This window comes from Oncorhynchus mykiss, chromosome 24 (assembly GCF_013265735.2).
Source record: "Oncorhynchus mykiss isolate Arlee chromosome 24, USDA_OmykA_1.1, whole genome shotgun sequence".
NCBI classification, from domain to species: Eukaryota; Metazoa; Chordata; class Actinopteri; order Salmoniformes; family Salmonidae; genus Oncorhynchus; species Oncorhynchus mykiss.
Window position 1 is genome coordinate 7427360 of NC_048588.1, and position 26607 is coordinate 7453966.

Sequence of the window (26607 nt, forward strand, 5' to 3'; positions counted from 1 at the left end):
TGATGTCTTTGCTTGCTGGTTCAGTAGGGCACCCCTGAGACAACTGCAGGTCTTGAATAGGTGGTCATGCAGTCAGACGTGTTCTACTGATGCTGAAAGACAAATTCCAGATACTAACGTTACACACATTTCACACATGTAAGTTACTGTTAGCTAGCAAGCCAGCCATCTAATTGGCGCTAACGTTAGCTAGATAACAGCAAGCTTTAACTTGGGGTCTTTTGTTTAGACATGTAACGTTAAAGTTAGCCGGCAAATTTTTTTACCAAAATCCCAATCCAGAGTAAAGTTAGCAAGCCAGCCATTGAACTCCAGCTGGCTAGCTAACAGCCAGCTTTAATTAGCAATACAAACTGATTTTCATAGCTCCCTAAAGTTAACCAAAATTGGTTCAATGTTTGATTCTTACGCATTTACATAGATGAAAGCTTCACGTCCTCTGTCGTTTTCGTTTAGTTTGAACAGCTTGTTTAGCCCATTGTGTCAAGTCACTCTGGTGCACACTGACAGTGTGCAATGCTATAAGTATCATCAGATCTTTCTCCCTCTCTGTCACTGATGCCATGGTTGCCCTTAATTTGAAGATGTAATCCGGAGACATGTTTTATACAACATCCTTCTGTGTCCTCTTTTTGACTCCCTACACATTCTTCTGTGACAACACTGTTGATTGTCGCCATTTCTTCTCCATCACGGTCATCAGAAGACTCTACAATGTCTTCAATGAAAATGTTTTTACCTAAATCAGCGATTTCCTCATCGTCTGATTCATTTTCAGAGTCAGAGAGTCAGCATGGCACGATCGTCCTCCAGAAACTGGTCCATCACAACTTTTCCCCACTTACCTTTGTCGATAGCACCTGATAAATTCAGGGCAGCAATGTTATTGAGAGAAGTAGCAATATTTTTGCAGTTCTTCATGGCTAATGTTATATACTTAGAAAAAACTGCGGTAGAAAAGATTATCTACACATTACGAGCAGCTCATTTTATAGACACAAGATGCAAAATGGAATAGGCAGAGTACGAAGCGTTGCTGGATATTTAGATGGCATTCACCCTAAAAAAATATATGGCTAGTAAAGATCCTACTTATAAGTATTTCCAACCTCGCTTTTATCTCTGCACAGTTCTTTAAAACAAATTGTAAACCATATTTTTCATTGTTTTCATAAATATTTCTCACTGTTTTCATACATTTCTTGTTGAATTTGCTTATAAGCACAATACAAATAAATGGTCATTGATTAGTTGTAATATATTTTGAAATCGACATTGCAATGTTTTGAAATGTGTTCTTTTATTTTGAAGGTTTCCTCAGAAAAAACAGGGAAGTCTCTGCACACTTCCAGTCAGATGCTAAACTATTTGAATAGTACCTGAGCTTAAAAGGCTCAGCTACTATTAATTTGCATCTTCGGGGTGAACGCATGCAAGTACGGTTCGCTTCCTGCTTCCTCGTATTTCGACAGTGTAGCTGGTTAATGCGAGTGTATCATGTATATGTTAGCTTGTGGCGTTGTATTTTTCCCGGGACTGTTCTTCATATCCAGGAAAGTGCTTGAATCCGCTTTCAAAAATTGGAATGATGCAGATGTGTTTGTGGTCAGCGAAAGGTAGGCTTTATTGCGTGACTATTTCCGTATGCATAAGTTAGCCAGTTCTTGTCATTGAATGACTTAACTAGTAACTGACACTAGGTATTTCAGTGAGCAGATTTCTAGTTCTATCTCAACAACTCCGGAGAAAAATCTATCAGAACTGAACCGCAACCTGGATTTACAGGAGACATAGAAGATGCCGATTCTCCTTTAAAACCAAGAGCAATTTAACTTGCCATTAACCCGTTTTTCAAGCTTAATAATGTCAAAATACGTTCGGTACTTCCCAAAGAATGGCGTTTCACTGAGCGACAGATGGACTTCCAAAAAGGGTCCAAATAAAAACGTACATGCAACCGAAAAAAATGCTTTATCTGAAAATTATTTATTTCCATATTAGCAATGGAATTAAAATACAGTAAATGAAGCCTATCTAGAAATATTTAATCACTAACGTACCCTATATTGTCTACATAACCCTTTACCTGGCACCAATATATTAATATAACATTTGTTTTCTATTTTAAATTAATATTAGAACAAATGAAAAACCAATTGTGCGCACTTGCATAGCCTCATCTCATCTATTCCATCTCTTCACAAGGTTGCTGTCCTCTATCTATGCAACTCTGGCTACTATTGTTGGGTTCATAATTGCTACTGCCTCCAATGATGTGATGTCTGACAGGTAAGAATTCATATTTAAATAATTTCCTTTTAAACAGCAATCATCACGTGTAGTGATTGAGTGGGAATTTAACCAGTTACAACCAGAGCCATTTAAAAACAAGAGTTTTGGGGGGGCAGAGGCCGTAGTACACTGATAGAAAAGACTGACATGTTCAACAAGAGCCCGTCACCAGAGTCCTCTAGAGTTTAAATTGAGAACTCCCCCGCCCCAATTTTAACACTGTGGTCTCATTATCTGCAGGGTTTAGCTGTGTTTATTTCCTTCGTGACTGAAACTGTTTCTCAATTATTCATAGTAAAAAAGGAAACAGTTTTGAAAAAGCTTAAGGTCATGAACAGTCAATTTAATTTGACTGTAGGGTCTCCGCAAATATAATTACAAGTTTATCCTATCCTATGTCAAATATATTTGTTTCCCCTTTCGTCTGTAGTTAGTTACTGTCTAGCTAGGTCTTCAGCCAGCATGGAACAAAAAGGGTCGTTCAAAACTCAGACGCAGTTGTCAAGTCGACAAGTGTCAGTGCTGCTGTGAACCGCCTCACAAGAGAAATGGAAGATGCAAAATATAAATATAAATTGAAACAATGTCAGTTTTTGAGTTGCTTTGTGTATCACCAAATTTGCTTGATGATTTTACTGCAACACTACATTCATGGGCGTTTTCAAAGAGCGTCGGGCTCAAGAATTTATAAGCTTCTTTTTTATTTTAACTAGGCAAGTCAGTTAAGAACAAATTCTTATGCCCAACAGTGGGTTAACTGCCTGTTCAGGGGCAGAACAACAGATTCTGGGGGTTTGAACTTGCAACCTTCCGGTTACTAGTCCAACGCTCTAACCACTACCCTACCCAGGCTGCCCCTTCTCACCCACGAATATAAGTTTCTCGTCCACTCAGCCTGTCTTTTCAAATTTCCTGGTAGTTAGCCTTGAGAGGGGGGGGGTGGAATATATATATAATTTTTAGCATTTCTATCCAAAACAAATTATGGGTGATTTTATTTTAGTCACTCAAAGTTAGTTTACATGGGAATCAATGACTGTTCGGGACCTTTTTTAAAATAAATGTTTAATTCCAGGTCATGTGACATGATTAACCAGAACACGGCCCTATTTATATTTTACTCGATCCTCCAGTTTCATTGGGTGTAGGAAGAGGCCACATTTCTATTTGTTTCACTGGTTAAATCGTCAGTTTTAACAAAATCCAGCGTAAGTGCTTACTTTCATCATGATCCTAATGTACCGGTATGTCACCATCTTCTTTAGGCACAGACTGACCAATGAATTTGTGTGGTTTGGCGCCCCTTACATGGCCTTTGATATCTACGCCATGTATCTGAGTAACTACCACAGTCAAAAGGTCAGAGGGCACGAGGCGTACATGAAGCACTCCCTCCTTACCATCAAGCTGTTCCTCCTCCGGCAGCCCCTGCTGGTGTTTCATCACATGGTCCTCCTCACGGTCTTTATGCCCATCACTCTGGTGAGGGAACACAATTACTGTACAGCAACTTTAGGTCTGATGCGTTACATCGGCAGTTGAAATTTGTGACTAGTCCAGTTTTTGTTATTGATAATCGACCGTGTCATCCTCAACAGCTGGCTGTGCTCAATGAGTTTGTTTTTAATATTCATATCATGCTTTTTTTCCCTCCTCAGTTCCTCAGGACCGGCCTAGGTGGAGACTTCTTCATCGGCTGTTTCTTCATGGCTGAATTCAGCACTCCGTTTGTCTCATTAGGAAAGGTTCTGATCCAGGTAAGGCCACTCCCAGATTCATAAACCCCTTTGTTTTTGAGTTGTGCTTTAGGTAGTCTGAGCATAGTATGAATTGTACTATAACTCGGTGTACAATCATTAAACAATCCATATATTTTCCTCTAGTTGGGACTAGAGGACTCATGGCTTCACCGAGTCAATGGTGTGATGGTTCTGCTGAGTTTCTTCACCTGCCGTATCCTGCTCTTCCCCTACATGTACTGGGTGTATGGTCAGCAGTACACCATTCCCTTCCACAAAGTGCCTTTCCATCTACAGCTCCACTGCAACTTAGCCAACCTATCCTTACTAGCACCTCAGATCTACTGGTTTGTGCTGCTGTGTCGCAAGGCCTATCGCCTCTACCTGCGTCAGACTGGGTCAACGGGTCAACCTTCTCATAAAGATGGCTCAAAGACAGATTAGAGGTGCCATCTAATTCTGTGGTTAGCAACATGTCAATTATGCTTCCTTTGCCCTCTTGTCTTCTATGCCATGAGTTATTTCAATCCTTGCCTCTGAAGGAATGGTCTGTGGAATTTAGGACATGCAACTGCCTATGAATACAAAATGACTGGTATTTATTACAATTCTCAGGGGTCAGACACTGTTATATGATGTAGTTTGTGCAAGAAATATTTACTTAAAATAAAAATTCTACCTGAAAGAGTGACACCATGCATCATGACTAATTAGGGTAACTTTCTATCCAAAATATTTAAATTAATTATTTCATAGTTAAGTATGAAATGTTGCACTAGAAAATAGATTTGACAGACAAATGAAATAAGCACTGAAAGCCCAAGCATTTTGATCAAGTTGTAACCCTGTCTTGTGTCCTAGTGTGGATGATCAAAGTTTGTTTCAATGAGTTTTGATTAATAAACCACTGAAAGACATGCAATTTGTCAGTTTTATTCAAAAGTACATTTTGGGTCAGAACATTTTATTTGAGGCTGGGAACAATAAACCCTCATTCGAGCACTGTCTTAAGTGCATCAACCTGAAGACGACAGCTGAGCAATTTTCTGATGCAACACAGCCTTCATCTCGGCGCTGTCCAGGTTGTCTGTGATGGTGGTGAAGAAGTGGCGAGTGTTCCTGGTCTCCAGGTGGGAGCAGCAGCTGGGGTGTGCGGCCAGTACTGCCTCGTAGTGGGTCAGGATCTCCAGTGCACACAGGAACAGGGACTCACACTGACCGCCTGGCATCATCACTTGAATGTGCTGCACATGGCAGAAGAGCTGGCTCAGTACAAATAGCACCTCCTGGCTGGCGGTGGTGGTAGCTGCCCTCTCTTCTTTTGGGTCTTTGTTGGAGGAAGACGGCGAAAGCTTTCCCCTCAGGGAGTCTATGATCTCTCTCATGGCGCTGGCGTACAGCAGCCCCACGTGGGCCCAGCCCTGGCCGGGAAGCCAGTCTTTGCAGCTGGAGCCGCAGAGCAGCTGGAGGACACGCAGCAGTAGCACGGACAGACGCAGCTCGCAGGAGAACGGCCGCAGGTCCAGCAGGGGGAGAAAGTCCACGTACTCCAGAGAGTAAGGCACGTGGAGACGACCTGAGCGGAGCAGCTCTCGCATGGCTCTCAGCAGCCTGCCCCACTCGGCGACGGTGCACCAGGGTAGGGTCTGTGTCACAGCCACCAGCAGGCCTTTGCTGAACATGTTGACGTCGTCGGGCCGATGCTGGTCCAGAGCCAGAGAGGTCAGCATGGTGTCCTGAACCTCGTCAGAGAGAGCGCAGCACTCCATCCACGCCAGCAGCCCTGTGCCCTGCCCATACTGGGCCAACTTTAGGCCAGACCATTCCTGCTCCGGCAGCTCGCACACAGCCAACAGTGAGGACGGCACCTCGTTTTTGAAGTGATCCCCCCACACTACCTTCAGGTGGAAGCGAACAGTCCAGTCCAGGGCCTCCACCTTATTGTAGAGCCAGAAAAGGGCTCTGGACCAGGTGTTGGGGGCTGAGGCCACCTCCCGTCCCACCACCTTGCCCAATGCAGTCAGCACAGTGACGAGCAGCACCTTGGACTCCATGGATAAGTGATGTGGTGCGCCCTCTGCAGGAAGATCCCAGCACCCGCAGCCCTCGTTCAGGAGCTGGCAGAGGACGCAGAGGAGGGGGAACGGGGAGCAGTTCATGACCCAGTGTGGAGATGCATCCTGGAAATCCAGAGAAAATGCAGAGTGGAGCAAACGCAGGCACAGCTCCAGGCTGCAGGTGCTAGAGCCAGAGGGGGAGAGGTGAGGCAGGACGAAGGCACACACAACCTCTTCAGGGTGCAGGAAACTCTGTCCGCTCTCGGAAATGCTCGGCTGCATCAGTGCAACCAGGAAGTGCAGGAACTGGTCCTCCTCCTTAGCCGAGGACAGTTTAGTCATGGCAGTATCTTGAAGACAGCTGCACAGTAAGCTCCCCGCAGAACTGCCCGTCCCCTCTGTGCAACCGGGGGCACCTCCCCTCAGCCCTGGGAGCTGCTGGAGTATCTTGGAGAGGAGGCTGTGGGCCCCATGGTTCACCACCGCTAGATGGCAGCACCGACGCAGGGTGGCCTCGGGGTTCTGAAAGGCCACGCGGGCTATGGCGGCCACGGCCAAGCTGAGGTTGTTCTGCGCCGATCCACCCTGGATGATGCAGTTGAACGCCATGTTGAGCTCCTCACTAAAGCCCTCCGTCACAGCATGGGGCAGAGAGCCCTGGAGACCCTTCTTGGAGCAGGTTAGCATTTCCGCTAATGTTGTGTTTTTCTCAGCTAAGGGGAGCTCTGCGAAAATGTTCACAATAATGTCCTTCAGCTTTCTGCAGTGCTCTACTTCTTCAGTATCTATTTGGCACTTTGCAATGAGAGTGGATACTAATTTCATGACAATGTCCTTTCGCTGGAATGCGTTTTTGTTTCTCTCCAGACAGCTGATCCACTCCTCCACACTCAGGGACCAGCTCAGTTCAGTTGCAAATAGCGTAGTGAAATCTTGGAAGCCGTCCAAGCGGTGGTTAATGATGGCTACGGCAATGTGGGCCATTTCCCCAGCATTGCTCTCTGTGTCGGGGAAGGACAGTGAGACTAACAAGCCTCTAAAAGTGCTTTGCACATTGTTCAGTGTCTGGCGCTCACCCTCATCCATGGTCTCAGACATGGAAAGTTCCTCTAGGGACTCGAGCACTCTGGCCAGACAGCTTTTCAGACGGCGTGCCAAGACACTGGGGTCACAGCTGTCTGTCATCTCCAGCAGCCCTCTCTTCTCCCAGGCCTGAGTGAGCTGTGAGACAGTCTGCAGGGCTTGCATTAGTGTCATTCCACAGGGTTTAAACTGGGAGGGTGTGTGGGCTGCCTTCAGGTCACTGTGGGCCTCGCTTATCACCTGGACCAGATCAAACTTCTCTATCCCAGCATGCCTCTTTCTGACAGTCACCGTACTGTTCAGGCTCTGAAGTTGCACCTCAGCTGGGAGGATGATAGCTTGGTCTATCAGATGTGAGGTGTACAGGGAGTCGAGGCAGTTGGATAGGGCACGGTAGCAAAGGTCAGAGGTGCTCAGATGCTCTTTCAGCTCCTCCAGAGCATGAAAAAGAATGGACAGCACATCATTGGTGAATGGTGTTGATGTTGGGGTATCTGGGTTTGACTTGAATCTCTTGGCAGCATGAGGCGAGAGGCCAGTGGTGTTGGGGAGGCGGGTCCACTGGTTAGTAAAGACCGTATCTAGATCGTCCTCTCGCCTTCCCTCCCTGCCCTTCCAGAGCTCCCACCACACCTCCAGCAGGACGCGGACGTCCTCCTCAGTGCTGTTACGGGTGATGTGTTGAACTAGCTTCTCTAGCTCAGAACTCAGGTGGGACGACGGCAGACACAAAAGCAGCTGGGCGTAGATCTGAGAGAAGCCTTTCAACTTGACCAGCTCAAACATCACTGTTCGGTTAATGTCAGGTAGACTGTTCTGCAGAGAGAAGAATGGATTCTCCCTCCAGCCGATTTCTATGTCCTCTTCGCTCTCCCGCCCCAGTAATTTGCTCCATAAGATGCAGATGATTTTCTTCTTCCAGTGAACACTGCTCAGACATCTACCTCGCTCCTGCCCACATATTTCTCTGACAGCCTGTAGAATTGGGTGGCCAACCTTACTCCAGTCCTCCTTCTGCAGGGCACTGAGTGATGCTGGCTGGCACAATCTGTTGGCCAACAGAAAGCCTCCCTGGAGAATGGCAGTCTTCTCACAGCTCAGCCAGGAATCTGAAAGCACAGGCAGAAGAGTAAGAACGCATGAACACAGGAGTAGACTACAGTAGTAGAGTAGTTAGTTCAGTACAGAAACCAGGTTAGCAGGGGCCAAATCCATTTGAGTTGAGTCACTTGACAGATCCTCTTTGATTAAAAAAAACTTTGCATACATGTTTGCCCATGGAAGGAGTTGTCAGAAAGTTACTTTTTGTAACGGAATTCCAGAACATTCCAGAGATAAAGGTGTTTGTTTAAAGCTGACCCATTTTGCATTCCCCACCATACCACGAGACATCCACGTCTTCATCACTGGAAATGATAAACGGTTGAGTTTGATATCATTCAAAAAGCTTACAAATAGGGTTGCAAGCTTCGGTTGAGAAACATGCTTTTAAATACAGGGTGGGTGTCATTTCAATCATATAAATATAATTCTTAGCATGGACCTATCCTTCAGACCACCGCAGTTTAGCTGCTACGCCATTGAAATTTGAACTTCTGATTACTATCACGAAGGGAGATACCTAGTCAGTTGTACAAGTGAATGCCTTCCGCATTTAACCCAACCCCTCTGAATCAGAGGTGCGGGTGGCTGCCATAATCGACATCCACATCAGAGGTGCGGGTGGCTGAATCAGAGGTGCGGGTGGCTGCCATAATCGACATCAGAGGTGCGGGTGGCTGAATCAGAGATGCGGGTGGCTGCCATAATCGACATCCACATCTTCTGTGCCTGGGAAACAGTGGGTTAACTGCCTTGCTTAGGGGTAGAACAACATATTTTTACCTTGTCAGCTCGGGGATTCGATACTGCAACCTTTCAGTTACTGGCCAAATGCTCTAACCACTAGGCTACCTGCCGATCCACCCACATTCAAATGTCAACTGATAGGGGTGAAATTACAGGTGTAGCACCTATGTGGAAGCTAGGTGATTTGCAACAGCACTTGGCTGCATTCAAAACAAATTTCCTCCACCGCATCCCATTTCCCCGTAACATGGCAGAGAATTGCATTCCAGCCTTTTACTTTCAGTTTGGGTCCATCAGCTTCAAACAGCTGTAAAGAAATGTTATTGCTATTAAGAATATAATACACAGCGATTTAGATGGTACACCGATTCCCTACACTATTCAGTGCTTGTTTTCTGAAACTGAGCGAACAGTGTAGAATTTTAGCAATCAGGAAATGACAGTGATTTCTACATTTACCACTTGACCTGATTAACACAGCTACAAAGTCAAAACAGCTTTCCCATGTTGAAATCAGATGCCATTCAGGAAGGAGGAAACTAATATGCAAATATCATAGCCAATCCCAACACTGGAGGGTAAAGTAATACTGTGAAACACACCATTCCACTATTACTGCAAATATATTTTGGACATTTTCTGAAATTACAATGCATACATTCTTAATACAAATCCTGTGTAGAACCTTGAAACAGGCATATCTATTCTATTGTCTATATTTCTATGATTTCAATAGGTTTCCTTTGGAAGATTAAGAGTAGAATTTAAAAACAGATATTCCCATTCAAATCAACATTCTATGTGTGGACTTCCAACCATCTTTGTGGTACCATTTGTAAGTTGAAATGTCAACTTGTGAGTACATTTATCAGCCAAAACATGACACCCACCCTGTACTCAAGAGCACGTTGTGTCTCAACCGATGGCGGTCACAAGACAACCTCAGATGATGTAAAAAGGGGTCTAAGCTACAACGTGTGAATATGACAAATCAAAGTAAACACGTTTTTTGATAGTTGATGTTTAAGGTTAAATGACAGTTATTATTAAAGAAATGTTTAAGTAATTATACAATAGTTTGACAACCCTGTTTGTAAACTTTTAAGTCATATCAATATCAACCATTCCCCCCCCCCCCACCCCCAGTGATGAAGATATACAGTGCATTCAGAAAGTATTCAGACCCCCTTCACCTTTTACACATTTTGTTACGTTACAGCATTATTCTAAAATGTATTTACATTTTTTACAAATCCCTCAATCTACACACAATACCCCATAATGCCAAAGCGAAGAACAGGTTGAGACATTTTTGTAACTATATTAAAAATAAACAGAAATACCTTATTCACATAAGTATTCAGACCCTTTACTATGAGACTTGAAATTGAGCTCAGGTGCATCCTGTTTCCATTGATCATCTTGGAGATGTTTCTACAACTTGATTGGAGTCCACCTGTGGTAAATTCAATTGATTGGACATGATTTGGAAAGGCACACACCTGTCTATGTAAGGTCCCACAGTAAACAGCGCAAGTTAGAGCAACAACCAAGCCACGAGGTTGAAGGAATAGTCTGTAGAGTGCCGAGACAGATCTGGTGGAAGGGTACAAAAACATACCTGCAGCATTGAAGGTTCCTAAGACCACAGTGGCCTCCATTCTTAAATGGAAAAAGTTTGGAACCACCAAGACTCTTCCTAGAGCTGGCCGCCTGGCCAAACTGAGCAATTGGGGGAGACGGGAGGTTACCAAGAACCCGATGGTCACTCTGAACAAGCTCTACAGTTCCTCTGGAGATGGGAGAACCTTCCAGAAGGACAACCATCTCTGCAGCACTCCACCAATCAAGCCTTTATGGTAGAGTGGCCAGGCGGAAGTCACTCAGTAAAAGGCACATGACAGCACGCTTGGAGTTTGCCAAAAGGCACCTAAAGGACTCTCGTACCATGAGAAAAAAGATTCTCTGGTCTGAAGAAACCAAGATTGAACTCTTTGGCCTGAAAGCCAAGCGTCTGGGAGACTAGTTAGTATCGAGGGAAAGATGAATGGAGCAAAGTACAGAGGGAGCCTTGATGAAAACCTGGTAGAACACACAGAACCTCCGACTGGGGCGACGGTTCACCTTCCACAAGACAATGACCCTAAGCGCGCAGCCAAGACCATGCAGGAGTGAACCCGATTGAACATCTCTGGAGAGACCTGAAAATAGCTGTGCAGCGACGCTCCCCATCCAACAGAGCTTGAGAGGATCTGCAGAGAAGAATGCGAGAAACTCCCCAAATACAGGCATGCCAAGCTTATAGCGTCACCCAAGAAGACTTGCTGCCAAAGGTGCTTCAACAAAGTACTGAGTAAGGGTCTGAATACTTATGTAAGTGATTTCAGTTATAATTTGCAAAAGTGTCTAAACAGGGTTTTGCTTCATTATGGGGTATTGTGTGTAGATTGAGAACAATTAATCAATTGTATTACTGGCTGTAACATAACAAAATGTGGAAAAAGTCAAATGGTATGCAAAATAGGTCAACTTTGAGCACATTTCTAAAATGTTTTGCCATTCAGGTCAAAAGTCACTGAGCACTTCTACAATGGGAAAATGGCACGTTTAGTTCAAATCAAAAGGGGTACTGTCAAAGTGATTGACTTGAAATAGATTTAGTTCACACCTGACCGTAAATCTGTATTGTCAGCTAGCTAGTTCAGCAAATAATGCAAATACATACAGTTAACATGTTACAACGATAAGCCAATGCATTCAACTCAAATCTCATTGCTACCTTGATTCATTGTTTGGGTGAGGCGCAGTTCAGTCATCAAATGTGCATCCTTTCATCCACGCTGGACCCAATTCCACGCCAAGCCAACTACAACGAAGAGCACATGTACGTTTGTTTTGTTCAATGCATTATTCTACTAACTGTAATAAAACGAGAAATGTAATACTGTAACTAGATACTTACTTTCCAATGCGAGATTACAAGAAACCAATGAAAGAAACGTGTTTTTCGATCAATCAAAACAAGTCTTCTTACTTCCGCATCAAGGTCACGTGGGCGGATTTTTTTTGTTGAGCGACAAAATGTACTTTAACTTTACAGCGCCACTCATGGTATGGATATATATGGAGGGTTGTTTAGTTTCAGTAGCATGTTTTGGTTTTAATATTGTTTTGCCGAGTAGTTTTTATCACTTTCTTCCTCATTCACATGATTATTACTTTACTAATACAAGCCATTGTAAAAAATCAAATGTTAACGTGTCTTACGGACAGCTGCACAAGCAGGTTCTGTTTTAGTCACTTGCATCAAGTTGTCTGAAATGAAAGTGAAAGCTCTTCGAGTTGCGTGGCACAGGGAAAGATAGGTCCAGAAGACCGTTTTGTAACATGAGTTTAAACATCAATATTCTTATCTGTTTATTTCTCTGTGGAGGTAGGCTTCTTTATGACCTTTTTGCTATCATATTTCTTTAATCTGATGGTTTCAGGCATGTTGTGCTCGTTCAGCGTTGTTTGTTAGCCTATAATTATGATAGATTTTTAAATGTGAAGTTAAATTTTAAACTCTCATAGTGATTATTCTACGTATTCCTCGATTTGACAGAGGTGCCAGGAATCCAGTCTTTCGAACAGGTGCCTTGGCTGCCCTGTCAGCTGGTGGATGAAAGTGTAACGTTCAATGATGAGGGACATGCTGAAACCGAGTACCAGCACAGAGACGCTGGGCTGCAGTTTGGCCATCCAGGGGACAGTGCTTTGAACCCTAATAAGATCACCTTCCTTGTTACAGGTGAATGAGAGAAACCGCTAAACAAATGTCAGATTTGGTTATATGTTCTTCACTGGTTAATGTTTGTTGTTTTCAACACTGAGATGCGCTTCAAACCGTGTGTTCAGGCTCTAAGGTGGACATGAGGAAGTACATTGAAGGAGTAATGGCGCACCAGCTGCGGTGTGAGATCCGCAGGTACAACACAGAGGGCCTCCAGATGCGTTGGCCAGGTTTAGGAGCCCAGGAGCATGACATCTGGTTCACCTGCACCATACGGCACACCGACGGCGTATTCATCATCACCAGCTTCCTCAGACACACCCCTGCAACGCCCACACCTGGCCAGGCACACTACCGCAACTGGGCCGCCATCGCAGACAGAGCGGCGCTAACCACTTCAAGTAATGCAGACTTTTCCTTCTGTCTATTTCTTATGCAGTAGATCAAGTCAAACTCATTCCACAGAGGGCCGAGTCTGGGTTTTCTCTCAACCCTTGTACTTGATTAAGGTCACTAATTAGCAGTTGTGTAAAGTACTTAAGTTAAAATACTTGAAAGTACTACTTAAGTTATTTGGGGTATCTACTTTGCTGTTTTTATATTTTTGACTACTTTTACTTCACTACATTCCTTAGGAAAATATTGTACTTTTTACTCCATACATTTTCCTTGACACCCAAAAGTACTGTATGCTTAGCAGGACAGGAAAATTGTCAAATTCACGCACTTATCAACTGAACATCCCTGGTCATCCCTACTGCCTCTGATCTGGCGGACTCACTAAACACACATGCTTCGTTTGTAAATTATGTCTGAATGTTTGAGTCTGCCTGTGGCTTTCTGTAAATAAATAAAAAATGGTGCCATCTGGTTTGCTTAATATAAGGAATTTTAAATGATTTATACTTTTGATACTTAAGTATATTTAAAACCAAATATTTTTTGACTTTTTAGAGTTTACTGGGTGACTTTTACTTGAGTCATTTTGTATTTTAAGGTATCATTACTTTTACTCAAGAATGACAGTTGGGTACTTTTCCCACCACTGCTAATTAGTAAGGAACTCCCCTCCCTGAGTTGTCTAGGTCTTAATTGAAAGGAAAAAAACAAAACCCGCAGATACTTGGCCAGCCGCGGAATGAGTGACACTTCTGGAGTAGATGCATTGATTAGTTGATTCAACTGTGTTAGTGCTAGGGCAAATATCTACACACCTTGGGAAGCACTGCTCTAGTCTGTAACATACAGAACGAGTTAAAAGTTTGGACACCTACTCATTCAAGGGTTTTTCTTTTTTTTTTTAAACTATTTTCTACATTGTAGAATAATAATGAAGACATAAAAACTATGAAATAACACACATGGACTCATGTAGGAACCAAAAAAGTGATAAACAAATATATTTTATATTCTTCAAAGTAGTGTTCGGTTCTGAGAATGGAAATATACTTATTCATGTCACTGAGGGAGAGCGGGTAATGTTTAACGTTTACATTATGTCAGGATATGTTATTGTTAGCCATCAGGGATCTTCGGAGGAGAAGAGACAGTCTGGTACCAGTCACCATGACAGCCGTGAGTTGGGGAGGAGTGAGCACTTTGGGGCAGAGGTCCGGTCAGATGAGGTGAGGAAGAACCAATATCACTGAAGGGTTTTGTGTCTCAACAGATGCATTGGCTGTTCAAATGTGTAGGAAGTGACTCCGCATAGGAGAAAGGGATAAATACTAGTGCTGGTGTGAATGTTTTCGTCGATTCAGCTGTTCGATCCTTTAGGAAGAATAAGCTTGGTTTGAGCTTTCAGTGTCAGAGTTCTTACTCTAATAATCAGAACCTAACAGAAGCCACCCTTTGCCTTGATGACAGCTTTGCACACTCTTGGCATTCTCTCAACCAGCTTCATGAGGTAATCACCTGGAATGCTTTTCCAACAGTCTTGAAGGAGTTCCCACATGCTGAGCACTTGGAGGCTTTTCCTTCACTCTGCGGTCCAACTCATCCCAAACCAACTGAATTGGGTTGAGGTCGGGTGATTGTGGAGGCCAGGTCATCTCATGCAGCACTCCATCACTCACCTTCTTGGTCAAATAGCCCTTCCACAGCCTGGAGGTGTATCGGGTCATTGTCCTATTGAAAAACAAGTGATAGTCCCACTAAGCTCAAACCAGATGTGATGGCGTATCGATGCAGTATGCTGTGGTAGCCATGCTGGTTATGTGTGCCTTGAATTCAAAATAAATCACTAACACTGTCACCAGCAAAGCACCATCACACGTCTCCTCCATGCTTTTAGGTGGGAACCACACATGCAGAGATAATCCGTTCACCTACTCAGCGTCTCCCAAAGACACGGCGGTTGGAACCAATAATGTCTAATCTCAAAAAAGGACAGATTTCCACTGGTTTAATGTCCATTGCTCATGTTTCTTGTCCCAAGCAAGTCTCTTCGTCTTATTGGTGTCCTTTAGTAGTAGTTTCTTTGCAGTAATTCAACCGTGAAGGCCTGCTTCACGCTTTCTCCTATGAACAGTTGATGTTGATGTTTCTTTTTTAAAATTTGGGCTGCAATCTGAGGCGCAGTTAATTGCCGATTTGAGGCTGGTACCTCTAATGAACTTATCCTCTGCAGCAGAGGTAGCTCTGTCTTCCTTTCCTGTGTCGGTCCTCATGAGTGTCAGTTTCATGGCGCTTGATGGATTTTGTGACTGTACTTGAAGAAACTTTCAAAGTTTGACATTTTCCGTATTGGCTGACCTTCATGTCTTAAAGTAGTGCTGTACGGTCGTATCTCTTTGCTTATTTGAACGGTTCTTGCCATAATATGGACTTGGTCTTTTACCAAATAGGGCTATCTTCTGTATACCACCCCTACCTTGTCACAACACAACTAATTGGCTCGAACGCATGAAGAAGGAAAGAAATTCCACATTTAACTCTTAACAAGGCACACCTGTTAATTGAAATGCATTCCAGGTGACTACCTCATGAAGCTGGTTGAGAAAATGCCAATAGTGTTCAAAACTGTCATCAAGGCAAAAGGGTGGCTACTTTGAAGAATATAAAATATACACTTTTGGTTACTACGTGATTCCATATGTTATGTCATAGTTTTGATGTCTTTACTGTTATTTTACAATGTAGAAAAGTCCAAATAAAGGGATCCTTGAATGAGTAGGTGTATCTAAACTTTTGACTGGTACTGTATGTCAGTTATTCCTTTTATACCCTTGTTTGTTTAATTTAGGCATTTGTATATCTATGTATGAGTAAAAATGTTAGGTAAATTGTCCAATACTTCTCTCTCCTGAAAGTCTGAGTCACATATACTGTATTGTATGTCTATGTCAGACGCATCAGAATGAGACCCTAGCTATAATCTTTCTAAATTTCTCATTCCTCTGCACCCCCTTCCTGCCCTGCCTTGACTGTGACGTGTGTAGCTGTGATGCTAGTCCTCACCCGCTCTCCCTCTGTGCGGGTGGGCCTAGTGAAGCAACAGAGCCTGCATTGTCAGTTTGACGTGGACCACAAGGCAGCTGACCTGACAGTGGAATGGCGTTTGCAACGACACGGCGAACGCACCACGCTCTTCAGCCACTCCAGCCACTCGGGCCAGACAAAGGGGAGCGGGGTGCCGCTTAACGCCATCGGTAGGGGCAACGCATCCCTGACGCTCCCCCTCACCAAGCAGAGCAGCGAGGGGACGTATGTCTGCCTTGTCTCAGTGCCTCCGCTGTTTGGTAGCCATGACATCACTCTGCACATCATGGGTAAGGTGGAGGGGTTAGGGGTCACAGGACTTGATGCAGACACATTTCATTGTTGAAGCTTTGCGCCATAATTTGCTCATTGAAAGAATAAGCAAATTACTTTTATCACTTCCTGATATGGTATACACTTATGAATTTGTCCATCTCTATGCCATGATAGCCATAATATAGCCAGTTAAAGGTGTCATGGACTGCCATTTTTATCACCTTGTATATACCGCCAACATCCTCATTGTAATGCCAGTCATTTCTGACATCGTCCCTCAGAGCCGCCTCGCGTGTCCTTGAACGTGGACTCTACCATCTTCCTGGTGGACAGGGGGGAGCAGAAGGTGGTGTGTGAGGCAGAGGGCTACTACCCCCTGGATGTGGAGATGGAGTGGTTCAGGGAGCCCAGTGGTGGAGGTGGAGGCCTCCTACCAGAGAAGCTGGACACTGTCCTGTACTCCAGCCACCGCCACCACCAGGACGGGACCTACTCTCTGTCGGCCTTCTTCCTGCTCCACGCTTTCCTGCATAACTCGGGCTCCAAGTACTTCTGCAGGGTGTCTCACAGCTCCCAGCGCATGCCCATCCGCAAAAGCTTCACCCTCATCGTCACAGGTTAGGTCTTTTAGGAACTTCTCATGGAGTTTTAAACCTTATACCCTAAACCTTATCACGTACAGTGATACAGTATGCGTTCATACACATTTCTGCAGATTTACAGAAGCATATTTTATATACACTGAGTATACCAAACATTAAGAACACCTTTGTAATGGTTGACCCCCCCTTCCCACATTGTGTCAAGTTGCCTGGATGTCTTATGGGTGGTGAACCATTCTAGATACATACGGGAAACTGAGTGTGAAAAACCCAGCAGCGTTGCAGTTCTTGACACAAACCGGTGCGCCTGGCACCTACTACATACTACATTCAATGGCACTTCAATATTTTGTCTTTCCCATTCACCCTCCGAATGGCAAACATACACAAGCCATGTCTCAAGGCTTAAAAATCCTTCTTTATCCTGTCTCCTCCCCTTCATCTACACTAATTTGAAGTGGATTCAACAAGTGAAATCAATAAGAAATCACAGCTTTCACCTGTATTCACCTGGTCAGTCAATGTCATGGAAAGAGCAGGTGTTCTTAATGTTTCCAACACTCAATGTATATAGTCTTCACGGAATATTAATCCGAACGTACTACACTGTATGCAGTACCAATTCATGGCCACTAGATGGCAGCCCCAGTACCTACACAATATACTGTATTATGCTATGAAAGGAACATGCTACAAAAAACTGCATTGACTGAAACTTGGGATGTTATGTTTTCAGAGTATGACAGTTGGAACACTGCACTGTGGTTGTTCTTTGGCTTTGGAGCCATCTTGGTCATGGTGGCCATTTTGTTTGTGATGCTACCCCGCCTCAGCTCAGGTGAGCGTCTCAGGTTCACCACACTCTGTCCTTTACCTTCAGTCATTGCCAGGTTAAGCTTGTTAAATGAGGTCACCCAATTGAGATATTGCTAATTATTGTATGTTTGCTAGGACACCTTTTGAACCTTTTGAATGTTTTTCTTTTACAGCAAGAAAAGCTAATCAGGTGGGTACATCTTCATACTTAACGTGTGTTTCAAGTTTTATTAGGAGTATTTACGGGATACGCATGGTATACGTCATCCAACGAAATGCTTACTTGCAGATTCTTTCTCTACAACAATAATAAAATATAAGCATACGAACAAAGTAAATGGCAGTAGAATAGAAAACATTTTAGCATAAGTATAATACAGGAAGGCAAAATATACAGTGCATTCGGAAAGTATTCAGACCCCTTGACTTTTCACATCTTGTTACATTAAAGCCTTATTCTAAAATGTATTTAAATCGTTTTTGCCCCTCAATCTACACACACTACCCCATAATGACAAATCAAAAACAGGTTTAGACATTGTTGCAAATTCATAAAAAAAAAAAGAATTACAGAAATATCGCATTTACATAAGTATTCAGACAATTTACTTAGTACTTTGTTGAAGCACCTTTAGCAGTGATTACAGCCTCGAGTGGTCTTGGGTGTGACGCTACAAGCTTGGCAGACCTGTAATTGGAGAGTTTCTTCCGTTCTCTGCAGATCGTCTCAAGCGCTATCATGTAGGATGGGGAGCGTTGCTGCACAGTGATTTTTCAGGTCTCTCCAGAGATGTTAGTTCGGGGGACATTCAGAGACTTGTACCGAAGCCACCCCTGCGTTGTCTTGTCTGTGCTTAGGGTCGTTGTCCTGTTGGAAGGTGAATCTTCGCCCCAGTCTGAGGTCCTGAGCGCTCTGGAGCAAGTTTGCATCAAGGATCTCTGTACTTTGCTCTGTTTATCTTTGCCTCGATCCTGACTTGTCTCCCGGTCACTGCTGCTGAAAACCATCCCCACAGCATGATGCTGCCACCAGCATGCTTCACCGTAGGGATGGTGCCAGGTTTCCTCCAGACGAGACACTTGGCATTCAGGCCAAAGAGTTCAATCTTGGTTTCATCAGATCAGAGAATCTTGTTTCTCATGGTCTGAGAGTCTTTAGGTGCCTTTTGAAAAACTCCAAATGGGCTGTCATGTGCCTTTTTGACTGAGGAGTGACTTCCTTCTGGCCATTCTACCATAAAGGCCTGATTGGTGGAGTGCTGCAGAGATGGTTGTCCTTCTGGAAGGTTTTCCCATCTCCACAGATGAGCTCTGTCAGAGAGACCATCGGGATCTTTGTCACCTCCCTTACCAAGGCCCTTCTCCCCCGATTACTCAGTTTGGCCTGGCGGCCAGGTCTAGGAAGAGTCTTGGTGGTTCCATACTTCTTCCATTTAAGAACGATGGAAGCCACTGTGTTCTTGGGGACCTTCAATGCTGCAGACATTTTTTGGTACCCTTCCCCAGATCTGTGTCTCGACACAATCCTGTCTTGGAGCTCTATGGACAATTCCGTCGACCTCATGACTTGGTTTTTACTCTGACATACACAGTCAACTGTGGAACCTTATATAGACAGGTGTGTGCCTTTCCAAATCATGTCCAATCAGTTGAATTTACCACAGGTGGACTCAAATCAAGTTGTAGAAACATCTCAAGGATGATCAATGAAAACAGGATGCACCTGAGCTCAATTTCGAGTCTCTTGGCAAAGGGTCTGTATACTTATTTACATAAGGTATTTCTACTTTTTTTTAAAAAAATAGATACATGGAAAACCTGTTTTCGCTTTGGCGTTATTGTGTGTAGATTCCCCGAGCAATTGGTTTTATTTGATACCTTTTTGATTAAGGCTAACTATAAGAAAATGTGGATAAAGTCAAAGGGTGTGTATACTTTCCCAAGGCACTGTGTAGTCCAATATTTACACATGTACTGGAGAAGGTGGGATGGGGGGGCAGTGTGTGTGTGTGTGTAGCATGACTGTAGGGTTATCACGATACCAGCGTTGCGATACTGAGGTATCTTGGCAAGGAAACAAAACATGATGCTGATGAAAACAGTCCTAATGTTGGAAACAAACAGCCTTATGTTGTCACCCAGAATCACGTTTCTTTTCCAAGCTATAGCACACAATATTTGACATACTGTATTTTTATTTTATTTAAAGGACCATAGCGTTTAGTCTGCTTTGTTTTCCTTTTTGAGAATAAGGTGTTGTAGCATACTGGTATCTTGACAACCCTACATGACTGTATACGTGTGGGTGTTTGTGAGAGACTTCCCTGCTCATTGTGTGTGTACTGTATCTCTCCTGTTCAGCGCAAGCCCTACTGAGAGAACAATCCAGAGTGGTCCTTCTCTTCATCTCTGGACTTCTCCATCAGATGGTTTATTTTGGAGTTAACGTTTCCCCTGAATCTCCTATTATAAAAGTACACACAGTTTAGAGAGAGACTATCCCACAAGGTCATAGTACTGCTCTGCGATGAGATTGTGTAAGGTAGCTTAATTTTCCTATAAAAATACTTGACATGGAATAATTATTTTATTTTATAAAAATGCATGATAATGTATGCTATGAAAAATATGAACTAGGAAATTGATTTGTTTAAAATTGAAAAGCAAGTGCACGGATGAGATTGTGAATATAAATGTTTATGATTTATTTGTATTTAATAATTGCTGTTGCATTTACTGTTTTCGCTCTAGAGGTTTCTACTAAGTTAACAGGTCAGAGTGTGATGTCAAATCCAATCAGCACATTTCAGACATGGAATGCAACACAATGTGCTTCACAGGGAGAGAGAAAAAAACTGAAATAATTACTACACAAGTGTAAAGAGGATAAAAACCAAAGAATAACAAGCTGAATGACTAAAAAGCACCCTAAGGAAAAGCGTAGCTAAAAAGGTGTCTTTTAAGAGCTCTTTAAAATATGACCACAGTTTTTGCCTCCCTGAGGTTCTCTGGCAGGCAATTCCAGAGGCTGGGGCATAATAGCTAAAAGCTGCCTCTCCATGTGTCTTGGTCCTAGGTTTTGAGAGTTCAATAGAAAGCCCCTTAATAATCAGGTCCAGAGTATGGCTGCAGTTATGGGTGGGCCCAGTAACATGTTGGATAATGTCCCTAGAGCTCAAAAGATGCATAAATTCTCTTTGTCAACATGAAAATTTAAGTCACCCAACATAATGAATTGATTATAGTTCTCAAGGACACTAGACAATAGTTCAGAGAAATCAGTAAAAAAAAGTGTGGCAGTGCTTTGGTGGCCTATACAGGGGTTATGGCCAGCACTGGTGTCTGCCATTTAAACAGTATAGTGGCATGCTCAAAAGACCCAATGTCGCCAAACTAAATGTCCTTACAGCTGAGAGCATTAGTAAAAATAGAACCCCCCCCCCCCCCCCCCCCCCCCACCCACACATACACACACTTTGAAAAGATGTAGTCACTGTCTTCTGTTGAAAGCCAATCTGTTTCCAGAGGCTTTGGCGTAATCTTGGTTAAGTCTTTAGTACCCTACATATGGAGAAATACTGTGCCAAAGCCCCATCTCTGTTTCTACATAGTTAACTTTACCATAAACACTTCACTCTGGAATGGCAGCTGTTCCCAAAGGGCACTTGGTACATTCCCCCCCAAGCCATACCTTTGGGCACTAATGTTGGCATGTGTGGAGAAGTGTGGCTCTGGAGAGGCTATCATCACAGAGCAGAGCCAGTGTAAAGCTGTGTGCCTGGTGGGTCAGGAGTCAGCTGAGGGCCAGGGGGGGCTCCGCTCCACCACACAGCCCAGCTCAGAGCTCCACCAGTGGAAAGGGCTGTAATGGGATCTGGGGGCTCAAAGATACACCGAGTAGACCCACGGGTAGTTCTAACTGAGCATCTGCTTCCTGTAAACTATGATGATGCACAATCTGGGGTCAGGATTGGTTGTGGTCTAGGTCTATTATAGTCAACTATTGTTGTTGATTACATATTTAGTCCCTCGGAAGGGCTCCATCGAATATAAACTTGGAAAGTAAAAGAGACAGATCTGGATGGTAACTTCCCTTCAGTAAATGTTCCCGGATGAGTTTTGGAGATACTACTTCATCAAAGGGATTGTAAAAAAAGAATGTAGGTGTAGCTAGTTTATTTGCAAAAATTATTCATGCCAATTGTTGACAAGCATGCACCTGTTAAGCAGTGGTACAAAAAGTACCCAATTGTCATACTAGACTATAAGTATAGATTAGAGGTCGACCGATTTGTATGATTTTTCAACGCCGATACCGATTAATCGTCTTTTTTGTTGTTGTTTTGTAATGACAATTACAACAATACTGAATGAACACTTATTTTAACTTAATATAATACATCAATAAAAATCTATTTAGCCTCATTAATAATGAAACATGTTCAATTTGGTTTAAATAATGCAAAAACAAAGTGTTGGAGAAGAAAGTAAAAGTGCAATATGTGCCATGTGAAAAAGCTAACGTTTAAGTTCCTTGCTCAGAACATGAGAACATATGAAAGCTGGTGGTTCCTTTTAACATGAGACTTCAATGTTCCAAGGTAAGAGGTTTTAGGTTGTAGTTAATATAGTATTTATAGGACTATTTCTCTCTATACCATTTGTATTTCATATATCTGACTATTGGATGTTCTTATAGGCACTTTAGTATTGCCAGTGTAACAATATAGCTTCCGTCCCTCTCCTCGCCCCTACCTGGGCTCGAACCAGGAACACATAGACAACAGCCACCCTCGAAGCATCGTTACCCATCGCTCCACAAAATCCATGGCCTTTGCAGAGCAAGTGGAACAACTACTCCAAGTCTCAGAGCGAGTGACGTTTGAAACGCTATTAGTGTGCACCCCGCTAACTAGCTAGCCATTTCACTTCGGTTACACCAGCCTAATCTCGGGAATTGTTAGGCTTGAAGTCATAAACAGTGCAATGCTTGAAGCACAGGGAAGAGCTGCTGGCAAAACGCATGAAAGTGCTGTTTGAATGAATGCTTACGAGCCTGCTGCTGCCTACCATCGCTCGGTCCGACTGCTCGATCAAATGTCAAATCATAGACTTAATTCAAACATAACACACAGAAATACGAGCCTTTGGTCATTAATATGGTAGAATCCGGAAACTATCATTTCGAAAACAAAACGTTTATTTCAGTGAAATACGGAACCGTTGGGTGGCATGGGTGGCATCCCTAAGTCTAAATATTGCTGTTACATTGTACAACCTTCAATGTTATGTCATAAAATGTACGTAAAATTCTGGCAAATTAGTTCGCAACGAGCCAGGCGGCCCAAACTGTTGCATACACCCTGACTCTGCGTGCAAGAGAAGTAACACAATTTCACCTGGTTAATATTGCCTGCTAACCTGGATTTCTTTTAGCTAAATATGCAGGTTTAAATATATATATTGTGTATTGATTTTAAGAAAGGCATTGATGTTTATGGTTAGGTACAGTCGTGCAACGATCATGCTTTTTTCGCGAATGCGCTTTTGTTAAATCATCCCCCGTTTGGCGAAGTTGGCTGTCTTTGTTCGGAAGAAATAGTCTTTGCACAGTTTGCAACGAGCCAGGCGGCCCAAACTGCTGCATATACCCTGACTCTGTTGCAAGAGAAGTGACACAATTTACCTAGTTAAAATAAATTCATGTTAGCAGGCAATATTAACTAAATATGCAGGTTTAAAATGTATACTTGGGTATTGATTTTAAGAAAGGTGTTGATGTTTATGGTTAGGTACACATTGGGGCAATGACAGTCCTTTTTCGCAAATGTGCTTGTTAAATCACTCCTCAAGCTAGAGTACTACACATGGTTGATGATATTACTAGTTTAACTAGTGATTATGATTGTTTTTTATAAGATAAGTTTAATGCTAGCTAGCAACTTACCTTGGCTTCTTACTGCATTTGCTTAACAGGCAGGCACCTCGTGGAGTGCAATGAGAGGCAGGTGGTTAGAGCGTGGACTAGTTAACTGTAAGGTTGCAAGATTGAATCCCAGAGTTGACAAGGTAAAAATCTGTCGTTCTGCCCCTGAACAAGGCAGTTAACCCACCGTTCCTAGGCCGTCATTGAAAATAAGAATGTGTTCTTAACTGACTCACCTAAATAAAGTTGTAAAACAAAAACGCACAAAAAAGGCCAAATCGGTAACCAAAAATACAGATTTCAAATTTGTTATGAAAACTTGAAATCGGCCCTAATTAATCGGCCATTCCGATTAATCGGTCAACCTCTAGTATAAATACATTTTTAAAGAAAGTTACTCAAATAAAAGTGAAAGTCAGCCAGTGAAATACTACTTGAGTAAAAGTCTCGCAGTATTTGGTTTTAAATATGCTTAAGTATCAAAAGTAATTGTAATTGCTAAAATATACTTCAGTATCAAAAGTAAAATGTATGAATCATTTAAAATTCCTTATCAAGCAAAGCAGGTGGCATTATTTTCTTGTTTTTAAAATGTATGGATAGCCAGGGGCACACTCCAACACTCAGACATTATTTACAAAAGATGCATTTGTGAATAGTGAGTCTGCCAGAGGCAGTAGGAATGACCCAGGTGTTCTTTTGATAAGTGCTTGAATTTGACCATTTTCATGTCCTGCTAAGCATTCTAAAATGTATCGAGTACTTTTGGGTGTCAGGGAAAATGTATGGGGGAAAATGTATGGAGTAAAAAGTACATTATTGTTGGGGGGAATGAAGAAAAGTTGTCAAATATAAATAGTAAAGTACAGATGCCCCAAAAAACTGCTTAAGTAGTACTTTAAAGTATTTTTACATAAGTCCTGCTGTTAAGAAACTAACTGTGAGAAGTGTTTGAGGCCCCTGGATTAATGAACTGAAAAATTGTATGGTTCAAAGAAATTATGCAAAAGAGGGGGCAAACAAGTCGGGCTGATTGGTTGACATTACTGTAAATTGAGAAATGTTGTCACTTAACAAAAAGAGAAATTATAGTATGGCATAAACCAAAATGGAAAAATACTTTTGGAGTACCTTAAATGAATTGGGTTTTTTGCCCATGATGTCATCTCCATCGTTTGAGGTTGAAGGGTATAACAAAATGTTTCGATATTGCCAATCATTTCGATGACTATTTCACTAGTGAAGTGGAAAAACTCTAAGTGAAATGACAACATAGAACAGCAAACCAATATTTTTTTGTATAAAAGATCTAATAATGAAATAGAAGGATTGTTGTTTTTGAATTGAGTCAAGTTAGTGTGAGAGGGGTGGGAAAAACGATGGTTATCCATCAATAATAAGCCACCAGGTATAGACAACCTTAATGGGAAACTATTGAGTATGGTAGCAGACTGTATTGCCACCCCTATTTGCTATATCTTTAACCAAAGCCTGAAGGAGTGTGTGTGTGTGTCCACAGGCATGGAAGGATGCCAAAGTAATTCCACTGCCTAAAAATAGTAATGTACCCTTTGGTGGCTCTATCAGCTGCCCAATCAGTTTGCTGCCTGTTCTTACTAAACTGATGGAGAGGATTGTTTGACCAAATACAATACTATCTTTCAGAAAACACGACTTTCAGCATGCATATAGAGAAGGGCACTCAACTTGTACTGCACTAACACGGATGACTGATGATTGGTTAAAAGAGATGGATAAAAATATGATAGTTGGAGTAGTATTGTTATATTTCAGTGCAGCCTTTTTGTTATTGTTCATAAATTGCTCTGATCAAAAACTAACTTGCTATGGCTTTACATTACCTGCCATTACATGTTTGGAGAGTTATTTATCCAATTGAACCCAGACAGTGTTCGTCAATGGAAGCTTCTCTAACATATGTACAGTGTGGTGTCCCTCAGGGCAGTTTCCTTGGGCCGCTTCTCTTCTCTATTTTTACAAATCATTTGCCACAGGTCTTCCACATACATAGTCATTCTAGCTTTGTGTATGATTCCACACTCTACATGTCAGCACCCAAAGCCAGTGAGCTCACTGAAATTCTAAAAAATAATTCAGTCAGTATCAGAATGGGTGATTTTTAAAAAAAGAATAAACTGGTCTTACATCTAAAACTAAAAGCATTGTATTTGGTTCAAAACATTCTCTAACACCTAAACCTCAACTGGCATTTTACATAAATGTGTGACCGTTGAGGAAGCTAAACTCCTAGGTATAACATTGGATGGTCAATTATCATGATTAAGTCATATTGACAAAATTTTTGTGAAGATGGGGAGGGGTATATCTGTTTTTTAAAAGGATGTTCCGTGTTTTTGACACATCAACTGTACTCGTTGATCAAGCTCTTTTCTTGACCATATTACCAGACGGTAATCAAGATGGGACAAGTACAACAAAGAAACACCTAGCAATGCTGCAGCTGGCTCAAAACAGAGCAGCACGCCTTGCCCATACAGAATTAACATCAACACCATGCATGTCAGTCTTTCCTGGTTGAGGGTTGACGGGCAATTAACTGCTTCTCTCCTAGTTTTTATCAGAAATATTACTGTGATGAAAATTCCAGAATTGTCTGCATAATCAAATAACATTCAGCTCAGACACCCATGCATACCCCACAAGACATGCCACCAGGGGTCCCTTCACAGTCCCC

At 42.7% G+C, this 26607-nt stretch overlaps 3 protein-coding genes across 3 annotated transcripts; 2 read left to right on the top strand and 1 right to left on the bottom strand.

Annotated features, from left to right (window-relative positions):
• Positions 1–1336: 1336 nt before the first annotated feature.
• On the top strand, positions 1337–4948 carry LOC110503635 (TLC domain-containing protein 3A). Its single transcript, XM_021582067.2, has 5 exons — positions 1337–1616; positions 2206–2289; positions 3558–3774; positions 3951–4049; positions 4176–4948. Exons 1-5 carry the CDS (start codon positions 1498–1500, stop codon positions 4473–4475), a joined length of 819 nt encoding a protein of 272 aa, XP_021437742.1. The 5' UTR covers positions 1337–1497; the 3' UTR covers positions 4476–4948.
• LOC110503632 (gem-associated protein 4) lies at positions 4945–12105 on the bottom strand. Its single transcript, XM_021582065.2, has 3 exons — positions 11982–12105; positions 11799–11885; positions 4945–8280 (listed from the first exon to the last, which is right to left on the bottom strand). Exons 2-3 carry the CDS (start codon positions 11833–11835, stop codon positions 5048–5050), a joined length of 3270 nt encoding a protein of 1089 aa, XP_021437740.2. The 5' UTR covers positions 11836–11885; positions 11982–12105; the 3' UTR covers positions 4945–5047.
• On the top strand, positions 12077–20685 carry LOC110503634 (tapasin-related protein). The gene is made up of 8 exons (XM_021582066.2): positions 12077–12452; positions 12624–12809; positions 12917–13192; positions 16232–16561; positions 16829–17164; positions 17886–17987; positions 18139–18155; positions 20327–20685. The coding sequence occupies exons 1-8, from the start codon at positions 12407–12409 to the stop codon at positions 20339–20341; spliced, it is 1308 nt and encodes a 435-aa protein (XP_021437741.1). The 5' UTR covers positions 12077–12406; the 3' UTR covers positions 20342–20685.
• Positions 20686–26607: the final 5922 nt, after the last annotated feature.